The sequence below is a fragment of the Macrosteles quadrilineatus genome, unplaced genomic scaffold (genome assembly GCF_028750875.1).
Source record: "Macrosteles quadrilineatus isolate MER2022 unplaced genomic scaffold, UCM_ALF_1.0 Scaffold_4__1_contigs__length_99947679, whole genome shotgun sequence".
NCBI lineage: Eukaryota > Metazoa > Arthropoda > Insecta > Hemiptera > Cicadellidae > Macrosteles > Macrosteles quadrilineatus.
Window position 1 is genome coordinate 16092257 of NW_026542597.1, and position 13793 is coordinate 16106049.

General features: G+C 35.6%; 1 protein-coding gene across 4 annotated transcripts in view; it reads left to right on the plus strand.

Annotated features, from left to right (window-relative positions):
• The window catches only part of LOC128993297 (TLD domain-containing protein 2-like), a 456668-nt gene that overhangs the window by 280146 nt on the left and 162729 nt on the right, over positions 1-13793 (plus strand). For 3 of the 4 annotated variants that reach the window (XM_054417094.1, XM_054417091.1, XM_054417095.1), the window contains exon 3: positions 1380-1486. In XM_054417094.1, the coding sequence (XP_054273069.1) occupies positions 1380-1486 (107 nt within the window). Of the gene's footprint in view, positions 1-1379; positions 1487-2303; positions 2429-13793 lie in introns of those variants that run through there. The other variant, XM_054417098.1, reaches the window with a different exon arrangement.

Here is a 13793-nt window from a genome sequence, read left to right on the forward strand (position 1 = left end):
ACTCAATAAGTATTTTTTTTTCAAATTTCAAATCTAACAAATTCTATTACAAAGTGAAATGTGACCGTACATTCAATTGCATGCAATGGTTAGCTGAAAACAATCTATTCTATTCAATTAAATTCCAGAACCATCCATAATTTGGCTTTAAAAACAAGTTTTATTAGATTTTTACATACTATGGAGTCTTTATATCCGAAGAAAACACTATAAGAATCCAGTGTTATTTGATGCGTTTCTAATCCCTGCAATATATTATTTCATAAGTTAAATCTCGGAGTAATAAAACGTTAAATCAAATGATTTACCTTTACCTTTACCGGTTCTTCATCGTTGCCCAGCCATAGCTGGATAGATTGCGTTAAATGAAAAAATTAAAACTTTAAAACTCTGTCTATATACACTATATACACTATATACAAGGCGGTGGATCATGATGTCCAAACTGAGTCAGGGGTTTCAAAAAATTCCCTGATGGAGTAAAGGGGCCTACTACTTAAATTAGTAGTCTTCAACTCCTTAGACATGTGCGCTACAAACGCTTTCACTGGCAGTATATGAATCAATCTTTCATGGATTGCAGTATATGAATCAAGGGCTGTAACCGTAGTAGGGTTGATCCACTTTAATGGTTTGATTCTGATTAGTCGCACTGTATCCCTTATGATGTGTTGACGGTGTGTTTGTTGATGTAGGGTTGCTAGGGTTGTTATCACTTACCTACATTGTGTGTGGACATCGCAGCCAACCCATTCGACATAACCACTAGTTACCCCTACTGACTTCTTAAATTTGGATCTTATCAAGAATAGGGCCACTAATATTTTCTTGGCACTTTTCTTATGCTAGTAAGAGGTTTGATAAGGTTAGGTTAGGTTTAGGTTACGGTTAGGTTAGGTTAGGTTATGTTATGTTAGGTTAGGTTTTGTTAGGTTATGTTGGATTTTGTTAGGTTATGTTAGGTTTATTATATACCAAGGCGAAAATGTGGTTCGGATTCCACTATAAACTGTAGGTCCCTCAGTTGCCATTAGCTGTATGGGCTATTAATTAACAGCTGTGTCTAAGGAATATGTCGGTCTTTAGTCAATAACAAGACTACAAGGTCGCGCCACTCATCCTACACTCATCTCCATTGGCTTAAAATACCTACTTTGTATGGTCGCCATTTCATCGAAAAGTATTAAAGTTTTGTTAGGTTATGTTAGGGGTTTGTTAGGTTTTGTTAGGTTATGTTAGGGGTTTGTTAGTTTAGATCACACTGATTGACATCTGTCTAATAAATGTTTACTTACAGGCAAGATACGTCTGGAAACATGTAAGTCCAAGCATGTTATTTATGAAAATTATGAAAATAATTTTTGTTTTCTCTATTCCAGAAGCAAAAGTCGCTCCGTAGACCATGGGTTCAGTTCCCCCTTTGACTTGGACTCGCTCCGTAGCAAGGTGGAGGGAAGGTTCGAGAGTGTCGACCGTCTGTCCAGGGGTGAGTCATTACTTTTTATTTATAATATTTACACACCTAAAATGCCCCAAAACATAGTCCTAGACAGTCCTAGGCTACTATAACTATGTTTACTGGATCATAGCGGACATTTCTTTTCTCGATTCGGAAAGATTAAATGTTTGAACCTCTTGGGATATGGAATCTGTTCTTGTTCTCTTGATCTCTGGGATATGGAAGCTGAGAAAGAAAACACATAACAAGATTTATGGATTGGTATACTAAACCCAGAGGTGCTAAATCACAAATAAACCACACACGAAGAACTAAGACTGATTATCAAAGTAATGTGAGTGTTATACAAATGGTTCTATTGTATGTTATGGATATTTTGTAGGTCTGTTACTTTGTCTACCTTGGGATTTTACATTTTGTTCAAATTTTCTCGTTCATACAATTTATATTTTTATTAGTTGTGAGTTATCGGGACCCATACTTGATTGAGTATAAATAAAACAGGACATGTAAAAATACTTTTGCTGTCGGACTTCCACTTCCTATATAAACATAAAAATGCAAAATCCTCTTTCTTATTGACCACTTCCACTCACAACATGTTGTTTCAACCATATAAACAAATTATTGAATTCATATCTTCAGCAATTTTTTTACCATCTACGTTATCGTTGTGAAAATAGATCGGAGACCATTTCGACCTATTGAATCGTCGAGATAAATTGAATGCACAGGTCAAAGAGGTCAATTGAGTTTAACTCGTTTTACAGCTGTAGTTGGCCAGTACAGCGTGCTGCGTTTGCCCGGCGCTCACGTCAGTTTCACCGCGATCCCCCAGGTAGCGCTAGTGTTTCAGCTGTCATGGCGGATTGTTTCTAGGGAGCTCAGCTGTTTTCAGTCAATAATTGTGTCAAATTTAGGGTTGTGCGTTTGTGTCACCATGGATTACTTCTTCGGAGTGTTCTTTAGGTATGTACCGTTGATTTATCACGTAATCACACATTTCGCATCGATCTTTCATTCATAAATCGATAGCAATCACCTGCAGTCAAGTTGTTTCTGTTTGTTGTTGTCACATAAAAACAATAGCCTACAGTAACGGTTCCTATATCTTTGATTCCTGCTAGTCACCCATTATGTTTGCTATATAATTGCTTTTGGAGGATTACGATACACTCCAAATATTGTCACCTCGTTTCTGCGCATTTTATATTTGGGTTAACCTACATTCGATAGGCCTAGCCCGCCCTCTCCTGCCGGTATCGATTTTTAGCGAAGGGTGTTAAGCGTAGTACGAGACCGAGTCTACGTGTGAATGCACGCGTCAACCTCAAGGTCGAATGGTTTATGTTTCAGTTATTCAGATCGACCTAAAAATTCTACAGATGTTTCTGTCTATCGATCTGACCTTGAAACTATTCCCCGCGACCCTACGATATGACATAGGTCAAAGTCAGCTGACAGTTCTTAACGACTTTTGTGAAAACATTTTCATAACAGAATGATAAGAATGAAAAATTTAAAGGTATTATTTGAGGATATCTTCAATAGTGGTCGATATTTGGTAAAAGTAGATTATGCACTCGTTGAATTTAATACTTCCTTTGTATAACTTAATGATCCCACGATCTGATATAATAATCCAGTCTTCCAAATCAGGCTTTCAGTTGTTTACGACTAAAACATTTAGGCATACAATAGAAAATATCGGAACTGAGAACAACTTCCTAAAGAAATCGTTCAAGTAGCCATAAATGTACGAAGATTACTTACAATGTAGATTATACATGATAGTTTAGTTAACTTATTGTACAGAATGGGTTTTAAAAGCTTATCGGAAGTCGACCTCCATTGCAAATAAAAGGACCATGATTAGTTAAAAAGTGGAGCTTTTAAAAAATTTGCAAATTCAATACCATTGGCAAATATTCCGTAAGCTGCCTACTGATGCTTCAGCATTATATCTTTGCATAGCCAGTGAATAGTTTTCCTCTTCGGTTTGTCATAGAGGTCAAAGATTTAAGATAATTATCTCCAAGGTAACAATTTTGCTTATGAAGTACCGAAGTACGGTATGTCAATTCCAATAAACATAAATTGAATAATTGGGGTACTTACGTGTTTGCACCGACACACGTTTACCCTTTAAAAAATGTATTACTTACCTGTGTATTTACCTTACTCAGGGCAAATAAGACTATAAGATCTTACAATGCTTGTTTGTTTTGTTTGCAATCACTGCTGAATCAGCCCAATAAAATTATCAAGTAATTTAAAACCAACGTGTACGATTTAACTTAAAATGACGTAGACTTATAGCTAGCCTGTACAGAGAGGCCATTCTGAAACTTCATATATGTCGTTTTTAGCGAATTTCCCTATAGGGAAGTAGCTATTACCGTAGGTCTCATGGTAAGACTTAGGCCCGGGACCGATTTACTTTTTCATTTTGATGTCCCCAGAGGCCAAAAACACCACTCGTTCAAATTTTTATATATGTATATATATATATATATATATATATATATGTGTCCGTGAACACGATAACTTGAGTAATTTTTATCCGATTTTGATGAAATTTGGTTTGAAGGTGTAAGGCGGGATAAACTTGAATGAGTTCGCGATCCAGCATGATCGGACCATGGGAACAGGGTTTTATGGGGGGTTTTATGGGGTAAAAATTGGTTTTTCTCACTTTTGACCCTCACAACACAAAATTTCCCAAATTTTCTCTAAACCTTCTTAAAGAGCTTAAAAAAACAAACAATTCAGTATATCAAAGTGTTTTTGTACGGTTATTGGTTACGGAGAAAACTAAAAAAATGGTAAATTTAAAATTCCCATGTTATTCTTATGGAGAATATTGTAAAATGTTGTAGTTTGCTTGTTTATGGATATCTTTTGATCAAACTTGGCAAATATATTCATTTTATACTAAGCAATAATTATTTTACTTAAAACACACACTTTATTAGTTTCCTTGTAGCAGCAAACCTAGGTACTCGTTAAACCTAATGTTATTTAAATAGATCAATTGAAAATCAATCCAGCCAAATGGAAATTCGCTTAGGCGTCAGGTTTGCTGCGGCGGGGGTATTTTAGTTAAACTTTCAGCACGTTTTATTTTAGCAAGAACATTCTGGTCAATTCTTCTAACCCATCAAGTAGCCTAGATCGTATAAAATCAAATCGCGTCATTTGATTTAAAAACAATTGCTGAAAGTTAATTATTGCTTGAAACCTCCAGGCCAATAAAGTCAGTGCATAAAGCTCAGGTCAAAGGCAGGGGCCGTTTCAGTGCTGTTTTATCACTCCCCCCCCCCCCCCCACCGCTTTATCAGCTGATCCGAAATTGCTTTCGATCTACCATCCTTGTCATAAACCCGCCCAAGCAGCCACAAACCATCGGATAAATAATATTAAACAGTAGTATTTTGTTGACACTTATTTGGGTAAGTAAGTTAGCTAGAAAAAAAGATGTTCAAATGTTTAATTGCTTATTTATAATGTATCGTTTTCCTATATTGAACCATAGATTAAAAGAAGTAGACATTATACTCCTTTTATCTATGATTGTACCGTACTCTCGTGTCATAACTGATCATGTCAACACAAGCAACTCTCAGGTTTACCGGAAGTCGACCGTTGTGATGGCGCAGTTTCCGGTGGATACTTTGCTCATCAAATTCTTTCCTTGGCGTTGTGACATCTTTGGCAATGGAGCATGTAGCTAAAATCAATACGGGTATCCAATAAACTGTCAAGAAACCTAAGTCATTTATAGCAGCTCCATAGAACTTAGTTTTATCATATTTTTCTGTGCCACCATTGATAATACTCTGATATTGTTTAACTCGACCTGTTTACCCAATGATATAAACCATATACTTAACATCGTTGGTTTTGCCAAGTATATTTTCTGTGGTTTTGCCCAGTAATTGTACAATAGACGTATAAAGATTCGACATGAAATAGGTCACTCGAACTACTAAACGTTACTAACTTGATCTACTGTAATGATGGGCTTATATGAACTATATGAAAGTAATTTTGGAATTTTTAGAAGTTGTCCTGTCAAAATAACTGCAGTACCGGTAGGTGGTTTCAGAATTATTATTCAACTCAAAAAGTTTTTGTTGTTAATTTTCTAAATTAACTTTTTCTCAAAAACGGCAAAAGCTAGGAAAAAATGTAAAAGCTCGTTGTTGCTGATTGTTTTTGTATTTGAAATATTTATAAGGCTTTACCACATTGTTACACATATTATTTCTATCAATTAACATTTAATTAGGAATTTTTTCCTGGCGTTTGCCGGTTTTGAGAAAGAGTTTATCATTAGAAAATTAGCAACAAAAACCTTTTGAGTAGAATAAAAATTCTGAAACCATAATTAACTCATTATATATGTATCTATATTGTATTAAAGTTTGATGAAGTTCTGACGTTCAGTTCAGGACTACTAACATACAAGGGCTGGCCCACTCCTTTGAAGTGAACGCGTGCCGCTTGATGCTGCCCAGGACTACTAACGTTCAGTTTATATTGGCGAATTTTCAAAGTCATAACATGGTTTTTGGTACTCTGAAAAAAGGGATATTTTACCTTCCGACTGTCATTAAAAATTTCTAAATGAGCTAAAAATTTTGGTTTTTACAGGAATACGTAGAATGAAACAACGGAAATTTAGATATCCTCTGTGGTTTTTTTTTTATTTTGGTTACTTTTCTGCATATTTCCAAACTCGAGTGTCTAAACTTTTTTCCCCGACAGTAGGTCTTGGTCTTACCATGAGACCTACGGTAATAGCTTATTCCCTATGGGAAATTCGCTAAAAAGAAGAGATATAGTCCCCGAAACACTCATACGACAACGCCAAACACTAGCGTACTGCGGTTGGCCTCAACGATTGTTAGGAACTGCTAAAACACTGCAAGTGAAGTTAAAAATATTGTCAATATTTGTATGACACAGATTTTGAATGTAAACTTATTAGCGGGCTACGTAAATATCGTTGAAAACATTAATTTCCACCCAACTATGGATTCAACTAGGCAGGCACCAAGGTAGTTAAGCCTACGTCATAATTGTTATTGTTGTTATTATTACTGTATTATGCCTATTATAAATACGTTATCATAGAACTTCTATTCAAAGCTATCGCATTATATTGTGAGCTCCAATCATTTATCAGTTTGAGATTATCTATTTAGTTTTGAATCTGCTTGTTATTTGTTTCAAATGTATTGTTTTAGAATCGCGTAGATTAATTTCAAACATGTGTTGTCGATTAATGGATTTATAAGTAGAATTAGTTCGAATACATCATTCAAAATTGATTGGTTTAATTTGGTTGTCATAATTTGTGTGAGGCCACGCATCCCACAAATATTCGGAAAATATTATATCACAATGTTAGCCTATATTATTTTCTTTATATATTTGTTTTTGTTTGTAGACGAAATACAAACATGAGAAAGTCAATTTTAACACAAGAGAAGTTTTTATGAGTTTCATTGACACCCTAATCGACGGTCGATAAGTCGGTAGACAGTGTTAGAATTAATGTTAAACGATAATTTAAATAGGTAATTGTGGTTTTCCGGTTTTGATTATTTAATTAGTCAGAAAAATGTGGTGTACTTAAATCCACTATTAAGGTTATAGAATAATAACAGTACAGTATATTCCGTACATATAAATTCGTGGGTAAAACATGTAGATTAAGAAATTAAACTAATATAGTGCACACTTTTGAGTACAATATTAAATTGTACTTTGTGTTGCGTAAAAATGGTTTCGATTACCCTTAGAAAATTGTTACAAAATGCACCGAGATCAGCATTTTTCCAGAGCGCTTGAAAAAAACTATTGTAAGATTAGCTGTAACACATTTTTAGTTAAAAAGCTTTTAGCTGAAAATTGTATTGTAAAACAATATAGGTCAAGCGAAAGAGTTGGACTCTTTAGGTCGGTAATCTGGGACTGAGCGGTGGCCATTAAATAGTCAAAAAGAGGGGTTTGTGTGCGTGTGAGAAACACCACACATACACAAACTTACACACTCACACGACACATACAGACAGCTTTGCGCCTTTTGGTTCTCAGTTCTTAAACTAATTTGATTTCTCATAATTTCAGACAAATTGCGTTTACCTTTTTCCATGTACTGTATTATGCATAACTAATTTTATGTTAGTCAGTCTGTGCTTTAAAAATTAACAAAATGCTCGTGCAAGTTGTGTGGATTCTCCAAAAGTTCCTTTTTTTAGAAAACTGTACCAAAAGATTTTATTTAGAAAATAAACTGAATCAGTGGCAACTATTTTCTGTGCGAATATATTCATATTTTGAGGTATATTGAGATAAATTATATTCAACGATAGCTTCGTGGTCTGTGTCATGTTCTACTGTTGATAGTCAGCTGTTTGTTATTGTTTACTTTATCTAATCTCTTTGTTTGATATGTTTTACTAAAATATCATTGTGTCGTTCAGTAAATATAAACATCAGTAATCGACGTAACTAGTTTGAAAAAAGCTTCGTACACTCTAAAATTTAATTTTAATACTCTCTAACGACTCAAAAGTTTGGAAAGTTTTTTAGTTTTTATATAAACCTCTGCAATGTTTATTTGGTTGTCTAATATTGTATCATTTTACAATGTTGTGGGGGACACTGCAGTGAACATCCCTTCTACTTTTATGGGAATGGTATTTTGGGAAAAATCACTAAATATTTGATAGGGTTATTAGCAGTGCTCGCGGCCCGAGGTCCAGGGTTCAAATCCCGCCAATCACCAATAGATTTTATCTATGGGATCCTGTAGTACTATCCTGAAGTAATGCGAAAATTAGTTCTGGGCTAAAACGTAGGGACCTAGAATGTAAATATGGGACATAAAAAACTATTATTGAATGCGTTTGTCTTCCACTGCGACTTCGGCATTGCTAAGACTGATGAAAGAGAAAATGGTACATCTGATTTCCATTTTGAAAACTCGGTTGGATATATTTTATGATTTTTAAAACTCTAACTGGTTCCTATTTATGGCCAATAACAGAAGTTAAAGAACTTAGTGGTAAAAGCCACACCGTCTTATGGCCATAATCCGTAGTAAAAAAGCTACGGCAATTGAATTAGGTAGGATTATGGATATTGTGGATATTTATAGGGATGAACTGTGGATGCGATGCTCCCTGGTGTGGATTAACGTCGGCACTAGTGAGAAATAGTCAAATAGTGAGAAATAGTTCCGCAGAAGTAGTCAAATAGCCACAGCAGGTTCCTTAGAGGAGAGGTCAGTTTGGCAAATGGGAATGAGGAAATCCTTTATAGCCCTTACAATCTTTCATATCTCTACTTTAAAGGTTATTCGTTATAGTGTGCCAACGTTTAATTTATATCAAGTCAATACCAATTAAAACAGAAATAGTTTGGTCCCGCGGATCCCTATAATCCTGAGAAGTTGCCGTGGATTTTTTACTATGGCAAAGGGTAGGGAACAGTGTGATTTTTGCTTGTCCCCGCGCTGGAAGATCCCGATGTTTGGAGGGCGGAGGCGGTCGGGCGGTGTACGAGGAAGCCCTGCGTGCGATTTGTTACTTAACCAACGGTGATAACACCATAACAAGATCACTGATAAACATCGACCATCCAAGGTCACACCATTGAATATGTTAACACTTGTTTGCCCATCTCTACTGTGTAGCATACAACAATTGATTAAACATACACCCATCGATGTATAATAACTCTACATTATGCATTTGTGGAGTTATTATACATCGATGCATACACCTAACCCAAGCATATTCTTGGATCAGGACTAATCAAACCTTGAAACTGTGTTCAGCTAACCAATAAGGATCATAAGTTAAGTGATATGTTTAATCATTACTTTTAGAAGGTTTAATCTGTGAATATTGACTGAGCAGACATCCCATGTTGAAGTTTTGACCAGTTGTTGAACGAAAATGGACGTTCAGTACAGTAGTTAGTTTTAACCACAGTCAGAGTTATCTATTGATTAAACATACTCCTTTAAGGAGTATGTTTAATTTATGTCATTACAATGTTTTAAATCCATGATATTACTCACGAACACTAGAAAATACCGGTATGGATCATAAACATAAACAAATGACGTTGTTGGGCAGTTCCATTTAAGCAATGTTAAATAATGTTTTATTTTCGAGCCAAAAACGTCATTTGTTTATATTTATGATCCATACCGGTATTTTTCTAGTAATCGTGATATTACCATAGACTAACCAACACAAGTAGACTTCTCATCCCATTGTAAATTTTGAAGCACGTTTTTCGTGTCTAGTTCGTGTACGTGACACAAAGGCGCTAGTGTCGATGAAACTTTGTTTCCATTATTTTATTGTTAATTTCTTGATTTGTGATTTACTGTTTGGTTATATAACTAGGGGACAAGTTATTGTTTATGATTAGATCGTATTATTTGGTTAAACGAGGTTTTAAATGGCTGTAATAACGGGAAACAAATTGTAAACAAAACACGACATCTACATAAACCGTACATGAACTAACAATAAAATTGTCTTCAGCTGTTCCATAAGGATGAGAAATCTACTAAGGGAGTATGTTTTATCTATGATATTACTTAACAGGGGACAGATATGTCCCCACAAATACATGACCGGTTGCTGTGCCACAGTTGGTACTACTGCAGGCCACGAGCCATTATTCGCCGCTACGGTCTCTGTAGGTTGGCAGCATTGTTCAATCAGTTGTCTGCCTGCCATGTTTTTGCGCCATTCCAGTTCCGTTCCAGCTGATTCGAGTGATTCGTTCTCGGTCATTTATCACTGTGTCGTAAAAGCATGTTGTTATTACTTTCTTTTGGCGTGGTGTGTTTTCAAGTTTTAGTAAAGTGATACTTGGTGTCAGTGGTTAACGTTTCGTGTTGAGTGACAAGTGTTAATTCATTGTTGTGTTTGTTTAAGTTTAGTGTGGAAATCAAAGTTTTATAGGTTAGTTCTTGGTTTCATTGTTTATAACGATACTGTCACCGTAGGTAGGCTTGAATTTTATAGCTTTTGTAATTGTGTTCTAAAAGACTAGTTTTTGCATAACGTTACAGTAACGGCACATGAAATTTTAAACAATATTGGTAGTATCTGATTAAAAGGAGCGTAACCTCTTTACTAGTTTAGAATATTAATGGATGTCATGCCTAATAGCTTTCGAATTGTAAAAGACCTTTATCCCCTTCAATATCTCAAATTGCGAGTTGAATGAAGGTATAAAACATTCAGAAGTAATTAATTTCTAATCCCAAAGTCCCTGCTCACTTTTAGGTCACGCAGCACTTAAGTTATCCCGGAGGGTGTACAATCTCCCGCTAAGTTGAGTTTTTAAACATTTTCACAACCAGTTTTAGTTTTCCATAGGCTAAGTAGTATTCTGCAAACGTTTTGTCAGAAGATAATATAGCACATCTCCTCGTAGAGTTTTTTGGAAGGCTACCTAATCTGATCGATAGCGTTTAATGGTGTGCTAAATTATTATATCTAGTTATTTCATCGATAACCCACTGTAGAGTAGACCCTCTAGAGATGAACTTTAGTCGTCATCAGCTAGCCTATGAGAGGTTTTACTGAAATCTACATTCTAAATGTTTGTAAGTTACTACTTGAATGAGCAATTGACTTACAAGTATTGTTATAAAATAGCCGTACAAGTCACTCTCACAAAGTTTCAACTACATGTCTATATGATATACAGATGACAACAGCTGACACACATTTGACTTGCAACACTTTCTCTGCCATTCAAACTGTGTAGTGGCATTTGCTATAAAGTCAGTAGGTCTTTTTATTTAGTGTTAGGTCTACTAACATCACATTTTAACTTAATATTGACATATAAGTAACAGGGGTTCAACCGTTCAACACAGAACCTACATTATATCTTTTTATAACAACAGACACGAGTAACATTTAGCTGAAGTGGCATTGATTTTCTACTTCAAAACTGTATTCGGATAAAACATTTTTTTACACGAACAAACGTAGCCTAAAGCCTAACAAGTTTTCAATACAGACCCTACATTTTTTGTATGATAACTTTCACTTGGAGCAATTCTCTGGCATTCATAACGTGTAATGGGCCCATTCTATGGTGGTAGTGACATCACACCTGGCCTACTGTAAAGCAGAGTGTACTGAGGAACACTTGGCTTAAAATACCTACTTTGTATGGTCGCCATTTCATTGAAAATTATTAAAGTATTAAGTGTATTAAAGCTTGCTAAAGGCATTTTTATTTATTTACCACGCCTACATGAAACAAACAAGTCGCAAGTCATGAACTACCTACATGTACATAAGTGTACAACTATGACATCAACTGACACACACAATGTGATTTATTTGACCACTTTCTCAGGCCTTGAAGGCTGTACCTATAGTACGGTATCCAACCTAAGATGTACCAACACGTAGTTTTATTGTTTGCATTGCCTCGATACAGTTTAAGGTCAGCTGGTTCCTGCTCCACCATACATTACCAGACGGGCGGGTCAGATTGCAAAAATGTCAGGAATTTTATCAGCTTTTATCTAACAACCCACTTACCGTTTAAGGCATGTAGTCTGTTAAGTGGTTGGAGTTTGCAGTTCTTCAATGTCAACCGGCTACTCACCGTGCGTGAAGGTTTCCGGTACTTCCGGTTTGCAGATTTCATTTCCGGTGATTCTATTTTGAATTTACAATGGGAATACGTATTCTATAGTGGAAGTGATTAATTTTCTTACAGTTAACCGAAAAATTGTTACGGTATCTTTTCAAACAGTTTTTATCCGTGTTCGTGCTTAAGCCATCGTATGATTTTCTAACTATAGGTTTAATTTTAGACCCAAAGAACTGTAAGTGAAAATACAAATGACGTTAAACACACAAACTATTTGTAAAATCAATGGTAGGCCTATCAATATTGACTCTTGCTAGGGTACTCGGATACTTTGTTCTTATTCGAACCAGTTCGTTATAGGCTATATTTTTACCTTATTTGTTTTGGGATTGTTTAAATCACATAACAGATGACACGGTTAACAATCATTTTTTCTTTTTAGTTTGCTTTGGTTTAATCACTTGGCGTATTCGACAGAAATCAGTAATAACTCGGTGTATTCGACAGAAATCAGTAATAACTCGGCGTATTCGACATAAATCAGTAACAACTTGGCGTATTCGACATAAATCAGTAGGCTAATAACTCGGCGTATTCGCCAGAAATCAGTAATAACTCGGCGTATTCGACATAAATCAGTAGGCTAATAACTCGGCGTATTAGACATAAATCAGTAGGCTAATAACTCGGCGTATTCAACAGAAATCAGTAACAACTTGGCGTAATCGACAGAAATCAGTATTAACTCGGCGTATTCGACAGAAATCAGTAATAACTCGGCGTATTCGACATAAATCAGTAGGCTAATAACTCGGCGTATTAGACATAAATCAGTAGGCTAATAACTCGGCGTATTCGACATAAATTAGTAGGCTAATAACTTGGCGTATTCGACAGAAATCAGTAATAACTCGGCATATTCGACATAAATCAGTAATAACTCGGCGTATTCGACATAAATCAGTACCTAATTAACTCGGCGTATTCCACAGAAATCAGTAATAACTTGGCGTATTCGACAGAAATCAGTAATAACTCGGCGTATTCGACAGAAATCAGTAATAACTTGGCGTATTCGACAGAAATCAGTAATAACTTGGCGTATTCGACAGAAATCAGTAATAACTTGGCCTATTCGACAGAAATCAGTAATAACTCGGCGTATTCGATAGAAATCAGTAATAACTCGGCGTATTCGACAGAAATCAGTACCTAATAACTCGGCGTATTCGACAGAAATCAGTAATAACTCGGTGTATTCGACAGAAATCAGTAGGCCTAATAACTCGGCGTATTCGACAGAAATCAGTAATAACTCGGCGTATTCGACATAAATCAGTAATAACTTGGCGTATTCGCCATAAATCAGTAATAACTCGGCGTATTCGACAGAAATTAGTAATAACTCGGTGTATTCGACAGAAATCAGTAATAACTTGGCGTATTCGACATAAATCGGTAATAACTCGGCGTATTCGACAGAAATCAGTAATAACTTGGCGTATTCGACAGAAATCAGTAATAACTAACTTGGCTTATTCGACAAAAATCTCGAATCAGTACTGGTAATTGGCATAAGCTCTGTCACTGGTTCTAAAATCTGCTATTGCTCAAATAAAAATAGTAATTTACCTTAAATAGTTAAAGCATACTACATTGTGTTACTCAGTTATGC